This window comes from Pleurodeles waltl, chromosome 10 (genome assembly GCF_031143425.1).
Source record: "Pleurodeles waltl isolate 20211129_DDA chromosome 10, aPleWal1.hap1.20221129, whole genome shotgun sequence".
NCBI classification, from domain to species: domain Eukaryota; kingdom Metazoa; phylum Chordata; class Amphibia; order Caudata; family Salamandridae; genus Pleurodeles; species Pleurodeles waltl.
This window is the reverse complement of record NC_090449.1, coordinates 600,171,990-600,184,487: the sequence shown is the minus strand read 5'-3', so window position 1 is coordinate 600,184,487 and position 12,498 is coordinate 600,171,990. Positions and strand designations below refer to the sequence as shown.

General features: G+C 38.1%; 1 protein-coding gene across 1 annotated transcript in view; it reads right to left on the bottom strand.

Annotated features, from left to right (window-relative positions):
- DLEC1 (DLEC1 cilia and flagella associated protein) overlaps window positions 1-12,498 on the bottom strand; it is a 535,808-nt gene that overhangs the window by 470,673 nt on the left and 52,637 nt on the right. Inside the window, exon 5 of the mRNA XM_069211058.1 lies at window positions 9,490-9,600. Within this exon, the coding sequence (XP_069067159.1) occupies window positions 9,490-9,600 (111 nt within the window). The remainder of the gene's footprint in view (window positions 1-9,489; window positions 9,601-12,498) is intronic.

Sequence of the window (12,498 nt, the reverse complement as noted above, 5' to 3'; positions counted from 1 at the left end):
ATAGCCTAACTGCAAGGAGAAATGTGACCTCCACCCTGCGGGCGTTCTCCAACCCCCCAGAGGAAAGTAACACTCCTACTGAGTCAGTCCGGCTGCTTTCGCATCCAAATGTCGAAGGCACAGTGCTGCGTGAAAAGCGATTTCCAAATTCCTCCAGTTGTGAAATCCATGCGCACTCAACCGGCGTGCCAGCCGTATCGCGTACCGGAGACCACGTTAAAAATAATCTTCAACAGATGGAACGATAACCATCTGACGGCTGCACCGATCCCGTTAGTCAGATCCCAATTATTGAAACAAAGTCATGTTCAGCAAGGTCAAATTCAGTTCATTGAATTTATTTCTTGTAAGGGTAACACAGAGTCCTGAAGTAAGATGTCAACGCGTTTCGACAGAACGCCTTCTATTGGACAAATCCGGCTATCAACCCGGCACCATATAAATACAAGTTGAAATCCTTCATTTATTTCCATAACATTCTAGTGTGATCCAATGCAGCGGCCATCTTAAAACATGCAAAAACCTACAATTTGAAATTTAAAATGTACAATTGGTACATGAATCGCTGTCAATAATTTAAATAATTTAGACATAAATACATCATATATGTCACATAGGTATCCAAAATGTATAATACATATCATTAATTCATTATTGTGAAAATCGTTAATTAACTATTCCATACATAATATTGCATGTTAATACATCATTAAACCCACTGTCATCAGTTGTTCTGGTCAACCTCCATGAGTCAAACTGATCAAATATTTGTAGAGTATGTTTTTTGGGGTATATTTTTGTGGAATATATTTGTCTCTGTGGGTATACAAATGTTTATTTATAATTCTTTCAATTGTTAAAATTAATCAATGTATCACAAATATTGTAAATGTTGCAAAATACTGTAAAATATTACAAATGGTTTGTTGTAAGAAATTCATCAATATATAAAAAACAATCAACAAAATAACTATCAATACAGTTATAATTTAAATATATGAAATCATGTTCATCATTAAATTCAAAACGGAAACCAATTATATATTATCAATTCAATCTCATATCGATAACAAATTACAATATCTAAGTAGATTTCAGTGAAGTATGATATTTTATTATAGTTTCTCACTTCACTATCAACCTACACTTTGTTTTCTATGACTAATCAATAAATACCTTGAACCAAAGATATGTCTAATTGTATCATGGTACATGAATGTATGTCTAAAGGTGCGATGCATGTATTGTGTAGATAAAATCTTCTCTATCCTGATCTATATTATAGGTTGCTCCATAAATGCATGTATTCAATATGAAATTAGGAAGAAGCCTCAGCCTAAAGTGCAAAGTGCTGTGTGATCTAAAATATTTCTATGTTCTAAAAGTGTATATAACAAGTGCAAATTAGTGTTAAAAAACTATTATATGATGAAAAAATTCCTATATATATATATTGATTCAGTCTTCTATATTTATTGAATTCTAAGGAAGAAACGATCCTAAAAAAAATTCTGAAAAGGATATATATAAAAATACAAATAAAAATGAACACTTTTCTAGAAAGTTCATAAAGCCTCAATTGGAGACAAATATAAATTCCTAAATATCTGCCCCTTTACTTATGATAGTTATAGTTTTAACATCACCCCTTATGAATGGCAGTAATAAAATGATATTATATCCACAGTTATGTATGAACAGAATTGCACAACATTCAAGATCTCTTTACTAATTAAGAGTGAATACAATAAATAATCATTGTATCATCTAAGATGAACATGTAACTCAGCATCAAGATTGTGCCCCCAAGGAGATTCAGAGTCTAGTAGTAGATTTATATATATATATATATATATATATATATATCTCGCACAACACAGGGAAAGCGTCCAGAAAAATACCATGGCTGCCTTTAACTTTTTAAAAGGCAATGATTACCTAATCAGCTAAAGACTTGTGATTACTATGTACTGTGCTACTAACGCTAATTACCCCCACAGTTGGCCAAAATGCAGCAACAAGAGAAATCACTAAGTTTAAATACATTAAAAATAATTACATTACTTACTAGCACTACACAAAATAAACATTTGTGCACCATAAAATATAATCTGAAAAAATGCAAACAAAATAACACTTGCAGTTCTGTAACAAAGAAAAAGTGACAAGACATATCACTAACTGTAAATACATGAAACATTACAAAATAGTTTCATTATCTACTTCCGGAAGACAAAATAAACATATATGCAACATAATATTTAATCCTGATAAATTTCAACAAAATACCACTTTTAGTATGGGCAAAATGTAAAATATAAAACTACATTGCTGATGGTTACCTTTGGTAAACACAGCCATCAACATATCACATCACCAGTTCCAAGACCCATGTATCCTGATATACTATTAACTGTAGACAGTATAACACAATATGTAAGTACATTTTTACAACTTATTAGCTTACAAATGCTTACACTATTGACATATACAGCCATAAAAAATATAATTTACATACTATAATTGATATTTTGGAGATATAACATTTAAATGTTTTCATACATTTTTATGGTACCTTTTATTTAATGTACACACTCCTCTTTACGCCACTCCCTCTAGTCAATAAAAGTTGCCTTTATGCCACTGCACGCTACACTATTTACAATATGCCAGGCCACTTTATGACACTCCACTATACAAAACTAAATTCTATGCTAAACCACTGTACATTACTCCACTCTACTCCACTGTTCACCATTCCAATCTACAGCACTATATTCTATGCTATTATTCAGTTCCCTACTATATTCTATTACACTTTTGTACAACTGTTGACTTTTCCACTGTAAGCAACTACACTTTACACTACTTCTCCATATTGTACTCCAGTCTGCCCCACTCTAAGGTACACTACTGGAGTGTACACTATTCCAGTGTATGCTACTCTACTCTACGCCACTCAATTCTACTAAAATGCAGAATACACCACTGCAGAGTACCAAAATATACTCAAAGCCAGTGGTTCCCAAACTTTTTTGACCCGTGGCTCCCTTGACCTATTGGCCATTGACTGTGGCTCCCCGTTATGTCACTTTTTTGATGGGTGGGGGGATAAAAGACAGGAATCCGGTGCACTTTCATTTTCCTCCCTGAAAATAATTGGGATGAAGCCGATAAAGGGCTTCTGCGATAGGGACTTGTCTTTAGAGACTTGGAGTACGCACTGCCAGTATTCTGCAGCTGCAGGCCAGTGCACAACATTCTTGTTGTGCTGTTTCTGCCTGCCATAGCACCTTTTTCTTGCTCCTAGCAGGTTAAAAAAAGCACATTAGCATTTATGATCTCAGATCCTGCAGCACCACACTTGAAAGTCCCACATATGACAATAGACCTGATTCAGGCCTGAAGGGAAGAAATACATTCTCCCAAATCTTTTTTTTTTTTTTAATCTCCCACTTTCCTCTTAAATGTTGACATGTTTGAAATTTCAGGATTACCCGCTTTTCCTGAGTAGCAGCAGAACACGGACAGAAATAACACTCCATCACTTTCCTGATTGTGCCTGACCTGACCTTTCCTAAGCCGACACGCTCTTTATTTATTAGGCAATATGTCATGCACTGGTCCAAACCATTCCAGTCGCTGACAGCTGTGGCTTCCATAACTCCCCCCTATGGCATTCCCACATGGGTTACTTGGGGCTGCAAATGCACATCACAAAACCCTAACAAGTTTGCACTGTGATTCTTTCTTTTTCATACTACCGTACAGCTCCATTCCAAACATAACATCTTTAGAATGGAGCCGTATGGTAGTATGAAAGCGAAAGAATCGCATTGCAAACAGTGCTCATTTTGAGCCGGTGGTTTCCGCAGGGCTTAATTTGAGCTGGTGGTTTCTGGTTTTCTGCATCAGACATTTAGTATGAGCAAACGATACATATGGGAAACATGGAGGAAGAGAAAAATTAAAAAGCATCACAAAGGGAGAAAGTACAAAGTTGCATGAGTAAGCTGAAGGAGTAGGGAGTGGTTGTAAATGGATTAAAGAGGCTCGATAAGGCCCGCACATTTAAATGCAGCATCCGCTTGTTTCAAAAGAGAGCTTTGAGCACCAGCACATTTTTATTTACAAACTAAGCACTGGGTTTCCAGTGGGGGCACCAGCACTTATTTGTAAGGACTAGCACTTAAGTTTCTGCATAAGGCATTTACTGTGAGGAAAAGGTACATATGGGAAAGACGAAGGAAGAGAAGGACTGAAAAGCTCCACATTGCGAGAAAGCTGCAAGAGTGAACTGAAGGGGCAGGGAGAGGATGCAAATGGACTGAAGAGGCCCAAGATGACTTTAAATTACCTCTGCCTCAATGCTATGTGCATGCATATTTAATTGCAGCAGCTGCGTGTTTCAAAGGAGAGCTTTCAGCACTGATACGTTTTTATTTACAAATTATTAAACAGAGTGGAAGCAAATCAAACTTGATGGGATTTACAATTTACTACGCAACATTGCAAAACCATAACAGGTTTGATTTATTTCCACTGTGATTCTTTCTTTTTCATACTACTGTATGGCTCCGTTCTAAACATAATTTGTCTTTAGAATGGATTGTACAGTAGTATGAAAGAGAAAGAATCGCAATGCAGATAAATCAAACTTGTTAGGTTTTTGCAATGTTACGATGTCCACTGTAATTTGGATTTGTTTCCACTGTGAGTCTTTCTCTTTCATACTACCATGCAGCTTTGTTAGCTGTACGGTAGTATGAAAGAGAGACGTGCAGTGGAAACAAATCAAACTTGATGGGTTTTACAATTTCTACGTAACATTGCAAAACCATAGCAAGTTTGATTTATTTCCACTGTGATTCGCTCTTTTCCATACTACTGTACAGCTCCATTCTAAATGTAATGTGTTTATAGAATGAAACCGTACGGCAGTATGAAACAGAAAGCATTTCAGTGTTCCCAAGAAGTGTGCGGTGCCCCTGGTGAGTGCTGATGGCGCACCGGGGTGCCGCAGTGCACACTTTGGGAAACACTGCTCTAAGCTATTGCAGTTAAAAAAAAACTACATTCTGCGTCACTTCATTAAACAGCACTTTAGCGTACATTACTGGACTCTATGCTTCTATAATTAACCTTATTTAATGTAATATTTAATTCTACCACACACTACTCTATGCTACTCCACCAAATGCCACTGAAATGTACGTTTCAAGACTTAACACTAGTAAAGTCAACATTATTACCGTAAACACTACTTAAATGTACAGTTCTCCACTGTATGCCACTACACTATATGGTACTACAGTATACACCATTGCACTGTACCATATTACACTGTACCCCAATGTAGTGTTTGCTATTCCACTCTGGACTAATGCGCTGTAAGACACTGCAATATATGCCACTACACTATACACAATTTTACTTTACAACACTAAAGTATACCGCAGTCGGTTTTACGAAAGCCCACTGTACACCACTTAACTGTAAATCACTCCACTACATGGCACTGCACCGTACCCCACTTCAGTGTACGCTATTACAGTTTATGACACTACACTCTATCATACTGCACTGTACATCACTCAACTGTAAGCTATTTAAATATGGGATAGCACGCTTTATACCCAGACACCATACATCACTCCATTCTATACAACTTCACTGTACACCACTACAGTCTATGCAAATACACTCTACAGTATTTAAAGAACATAACTCCACTTAACCACACTCAACCTTATGCCATCTCACTGTATACTCCTACATCATACGCTTATGAACTTTATGACTCTGTAATATATGGTACTCTACTGTATCTGACGTCAGTGTACACCACTAACGTGCATGCAACTTCACTCTATGCCACTCAGCTGTATGCCATTCCAGTGCACACCACTCCAATCCACCTCATTCCAATCCACTATACAAGAATATAGTGTACCACAGTAGACTTCCAACACTATCCTCCACTATATTGTACCACACTCCATAACACCACTCCAAAACGGTAAACTGTATGAATAATACACATTTGTTATTAAGATCATAAAAACCATCGACATTCACAAAAAAAACAAAGGTTAAACATAAGTTATAGTTAGGGAAACTTTATTTATGCCATTGTACCGCACTCCAGTGTATACTATCCCAGTTGACAACACTCTACTATAATCCATTGTACGCCACGCAACTTACGCTATTTTAGTATATGATATTACAATATATATCCCTACACTATACAACACTCCACTCTATACAACTATCCCTGTACACCACTACAGTCTGCGTAAATAAAATGAACTCTGCAGTATTTAGAGAACGTAACTTAACTTTACCACACTCAACTTTATGCTATCCCACTGTATACCACTACACTTTATGCTAATAAACTTTATGCCACTGCAACATATGGCACTCTACTGTATCTGACGCCAATGAACACCACTACAGTATATGCGACTCCACTCTACGCCACTCCACTGTATGCCATTCAAGTGTACGCCATTCTAATCTTCCTCATTCCACTTTATTTATATTTAGTATAGACACCTAACATAAACTACATTGTTGTTGTAAATTTATCATTTAAGCACCACTTTCACACTAATATGTCAGATTTATAACTCACATATTAACTTACGCACCGCCATAAAATTCACATAACTTGCGCACATCTGTACACAGTCTTCTCACCTCACTATCTACGCTACATTAACTATAATGTTTTTTAACGTTAAGTAATATATTATTACAACACATTTACCACCAATTCTCACTGTGTGTCTGGGGTGAAGAGGTAGGGTGCAGGACAACCTGTTTGACAAACCATTCAGGCGGCACATCCTTTGGCCATGCATGGCAAAGGAGGGGTTAGCTGCAGGGCATGGCCTGTGGCTGGAATCTGCGCCCAAACCATCAGCATGCATGCCATTCATCTGTCTGAAGCAGAGGGGCACTGGAAACAGAGCATGGGTTAGGGCCAGGTCTTGCACCCAAGCCATTGGCTTGTCTGGCCTTCGCCATGCACAGCAGGGAGGCATTGGCCACAGGGCCTGGCCATTGTCTTTCATGGTGGGGCCAGCCAATCAGGTCACTTGGGCACACAGGATTGTAATTGTGATTATAACAAGCCAGCCAACAGTAAAAAAAAGAACTCACAACCAATCACATTGCTCAAATTTTTGAATTTGTATCCCGAAGGACCCCTGCAGGAATCTGTGGTATCCACTGTCAAGATAAGTATACATTTTGAATTTTTATTTCTCAAACACTACTGACAGATTGGTACCAAGGCACAAAAAGCATGATTTCTGGGTAAATAGCTGGTTTTCTGTCAGTTTTGGTGTTTACCCATTTCCTGTGTATCGGTGTCGAATTTTTCCTATAGAAAATGCATGAGGAAAAAAGTGTTTTGGGACCACCTTTTTCTCTTCAGCTGCCTGGCGGATCACCCGAAAACTTCCCAGGAAGGACTTTATAATATATATGTCTTAATCGTATAAATATATACACCTTCAAGGAAGTATTCTTCATGGTATATACATGCCTTCATGATATCTTCACAGATGATGTAATTGCTACAATAATTTTCCAGGACCGTAGTTTTGCACATGATATTCTTACATACAATCACTATTAATGATTTCTACCTGTTGGTCTTACCACCCAAAGCCCTGCATGTAGTCTCTTACCAGATATTCTGAGTGGTTGCCAGGCAGGAATTATGACCACAGCCAAGAACTCAAACCTCTTTGACACCAGCTAAGAACCATCTTCATCTTCCACCTGCAACAACAATGCAGCCCTACTAACTACCTTTTTTTCTTTTTCAGCATAGGCGTTCAAGATAGGCAGACCTGCCTACTGTCAACACCCAGGAATTTATAACCATGTGCATAGCAATAAAATCTATGTGCACCACCAATGCACACCAACAGGCTAAGCTATCAGGGAAGGACAGCATCCTAGAGTAAAGCTGAGCAGAGGGCTGCCTAAGTGTTTTGGACCAACAAAAGCAATGAACATAGTGCAATTTGCATAACCAGTTCTTTGTAAGTATATAGAATGCACTTAAGTTTAGTTCTTCATACTTCCTTGTTCTTTATTACGTATTAGCAGTTGCAGTGCCTGCTGTTAGTGTAGAGCAAAACAGAATGGGGCCCGATTCACAAAGAAAGGTTTAAATGTAGCAGTGTAGTTCTATTTAAATTAAATTTACTTTTACACTTTTTCCCCATTCCACAAAAGAAGTTCAGCAATTCTCCTAGCAAGTCAAGCCAGGTGCACGTTTCCAAGCATACTGTTGCACCTTTCATCTACCTTTAAGCTCGGCTGTCTATACCATCTACATGGAAATGTATAATTACTCACTGTGAGAAGCGCAGAAAAATTGTATTCTTTTTTTCCCACTTTAGGGGAAATATCTTACTCCATGAAGACCGATTTTCTCCTACACCTCCACCATATCCAGGATGACCTATTCCCCTTTCCATTCTGGATGGAAGTTTACTCCAGCCGTTGTCTGCAGTAAATCGCTGACCATTTCCAGGGTGGGAAAGGCTCAGATTTCAGTTTGTGAATACTCACAAACGCACACGTCTGTGGGTATTCACAAGCCTACAATCCTAACCACACCCTTCTCCGCCCACTTCGTTCCCCCGAATAGGATTTACTACTGCAGATTTCAACACACTTGTTTCTGAAAATGAGTTTGTGAATTGGACCCAATTGAGTTTACTTCTCTCCTTCTATAGTGAGGGGCTTTTTCGAAGTACAGTGGCCATCTTGCTCATTCTAGCATCTCCTCAGGCAAGTCACATTCACTGATAACAAGTGCTCAGTAGTGGGGGGCCCCGTTGAAATACCCTTGGAGACACCGAGATGAGATTATTTACTCCAAGTTCAAAATCCTGTTGCTACCCCTCACTTGCAAGTCACTGCCAGCGGTGACAGAGAACTGGGTACCTCCTATTGGCTATCCGGTTCTACTTGATAAAACAAACCCACTTTCTATGATACTCTCCAGGATATCAATGTTACATGTAGTGTCCATCACAAAAACACAAATGCTTCCTTTATTAGTTATGCATACTTCATATGTGTGTGCTTTGCTCTTCATTTACTTGTAAATGTTTTACATTTGGAAAATGCTGATCACATACTTTACAGGGGCCGTTATGGTCTACTGTATTAGGCTCCCATTAAGATAACAGGACTACGTTTCAATCCCTCTGCAAAAAAATGCTTATGCACAAGAAATGCAGTAATTACTGCTCCACCTACAGTTTTTAACTCTTAAATTTCGCATGGGATAACCTCTAAATCCATGAGATAATAGGTGTGGTAAACATATGCACTTTTTTTCCATGTCAATTCGTACAATAAGGTTTTACAGTTATCCGGCGTAATAAATATCTCACCCTGTCCTGGCCTACTCATAATCAGGGTCCTAGGGGAGGCAAAATGAATAAAACTTACCTTCTGGGGCTTTGAAAACTGGCGCTTTATCCGTAAGGTAATCTTCAGGGCAAATTAGATGATGCTTCCGTAACAGGTCATTGTCTACGCACCATCTGAAGTACGACTCCACTTCAAGAGAAAAATGCACACATGGAAAATCTAGAAATCTAAAGAGTCTTAATCACTGATAAGTGCATTTTACTAACCAAGGCAAAAACGGCATGCAAACAAATAATGTTCAGTATAATAGTGGCCTGCACGATATCTAGTAAGAAACAATCGACCATTGTGATGGAAGCCTGAAGCAGGAAACATGCACGCGTACATTATAAAAAAGATAATTCGTAACAACAAAATTTGAAATGTTGCTGTAGACTGCCCACCCCCGAATTAGCAGGTGATTGCACAGGTACTTTTAAGCTACTGAAAATATGTTATACCACTACACTCTGGTCATTGTAGTTCAGATATCGACCTGCAAAGATATAATATCCAGGATATAGAATATAAACATAATGTAAATATAAGTAGAGGGGGTTGAGAATAGAAAATCTATACTTTCCTCCCTATATATTCCTACCATGAGAATATGCTGGTAGTTGATATCAAGGACACAATATTTTTTTTAAGATTTATATTTCAATCATCGTATTCTGACAAACAAGAGCCAAAACACATGTGGTTGCCACCTTTAAAACGGTGGGAAGAAACGGAAGTGAATATGCTACATATTGCTCAATTATATGAGACTGGAGCATTTTACTCAATATTTTGGGAATTTGGCAGTGATCTAAGTTACATTATAAACTGTTCCTGGAAGGACATAAGGCACAGATCACTAAAAGAATGTAGACAGATGATTATCGAACACTACTACAGTTCAATTGTTGGAGCAGGGCATCACCTCAGATTTGAGAGCCTGTGCTCTAGTCGGTAGTCAATCACATTTTCACGTAGTCATAGCTCGTTTGGGAAACAAAAAGAGCGGCTACGGATTTAGTGACCTCGGCATGCTCCATGTCTCTTCCGATGCTGCCCAAACTATTTTTGGCCGATTTGAATACTCACTTCTACACTCTGGATGGTGGACTGGCACCTAAATTCAAGGAAGTATTTTCTGCATTCCACCTATCTTTGAGTCCTATTCCTACTGCTGATTTAGGTCATGCCTTGGATATTATCTATTCCACCACTAAGTACTGCCAATAATATAATCACTTTTTGGTTGCCTAGTCTGACCATTGTGTCATCCCTTTTTCTTGCTTTATTCGGAACCAACATAAAAATGCAACTTGTCCTTCTCCATCCTCCAGGTTTTGCATTTGGAAGAACGTTTCTGCCGATGCTTTGGTTTGTCTTCAACCGGCAAGTTCTGTCACATTAGACTCAGATCCTCAAAAGTTTCTAGTCTATTGAGACGTTCAATTACCAGAAACTTTAAACCAAAGTCCTATTTTTTTTAAAAGATAGACAAATTGACTTCCTGATCTTGCAGTTGGTTATCCGACCCATCACTGACCCAACTCTAGAAACCGAATGGTCCAAACAAAATTCAACTTAGCGAACAATGACATTGCCAAAGCTTCCTTTTATTCTAACAGAATGCCCTGATTAGGGCAGCAGCTACCTTTTCAACCATCAAAGACATGAGAGACCAACCAAAATAGCTGATTCTCCCCTCTGTCAGAAGATAAATATAATCATATAGCTGACATTTTAATAAATAAAATTGTTACAACGATGCCTTCTTTATTAAACTGTTTATCATCACTCACTTTTCCACATCCTCAAACTCAACTTCCAATGCCCACTAATGTTCGAGCTGTTTTTCCTCCCAGTACCATCAGCAGTTTTGTTGATCTAATCCAGGAAAACAAGCCCTTGGGCTCTCTGGCTGATTTTCTTCCTGCAAAATTATATGAGTTTGTGATCATCTGAATATTCCCTTTCCAATGTCAAAATAAATGATTTGATAGTGTCAGGACTTGCTCAAAGTATTCTGTACCTAGATGAAGCCATGCCCCTATTCGAAAAAACCTTCTTTAGATCCTGACAGTATGACAAACTATCATGCCTCTATTGAAAAAAACTTTTTTGAATCCTGACAGCATGTCACACTATCATGCCTCGACTGAAAAAAAACTTTTTTGGACCCTGACAGTATGACAAACTATCGACCAATTAACCATCTGCATTGCTTGGCTAAGTGCTAGAGTGAACCATACTTATGCACTTGAAAGCGTGTGTAACAGTTAATAAACTACTATATCCCTCTTAAATGGCTTTCCACCCTGTCCATAGAACAGAACTGGTAGTTGTAGTGGCTCTGGAAGAACTTCGCAGCTGCACAGAAAATAATATTTTGTTTCTGTTTTAGACAAGCCTGTGGCTTTGAAATGGTGAGCCACCAAATTCTGTCAAATAATAATTTATAACTGGGCCTCACCGGTATAACTCTGTTATGGAACTCCAATTTTTGGCTAAGAAAACATTACAAGTAGTGCTTGCTCTTTTTACCTTCTCCTTAAGAACTCTGAGTTGCAGGGTCCCTCGTGGATTCATTTTATCCCCTCTTCTCTTCAATATGTATATGACCCTGTTGGCTCATCTGATTCAATATTATGGCTTTGACCTCTTCCTCTATTTTCAGATCCTCTTAAAAATTACTGGTGATGTGAATTATGCAGCGGCTCAATTATTTGATTGCTTGTCCAAAGTGGAGAATTGGATGAGCTTTAAAGCAGAACAAAATGGAAACTCTTTGCCCTAACGGAGCCTCTTCTCGCAAGAATGTTCCTTACAGCCCATCTTTCTTGGGACCTAAACCCACCCGTATTACGTGTGAAAACCTGGGTATTAAAATAGATTCTGACAATGACAGACCAGTTTAAGGCAGCTGTTAAATCTTGCCTTTTTCAATTATGTATACTGAAAAATATTTTTCATCTGTCTTACTTTTCTCATAAAGTGTTAATTCTCAATGAGTTTCTGCCTCTCTGGATGAATTTTTGCCTATCTGTATTACTG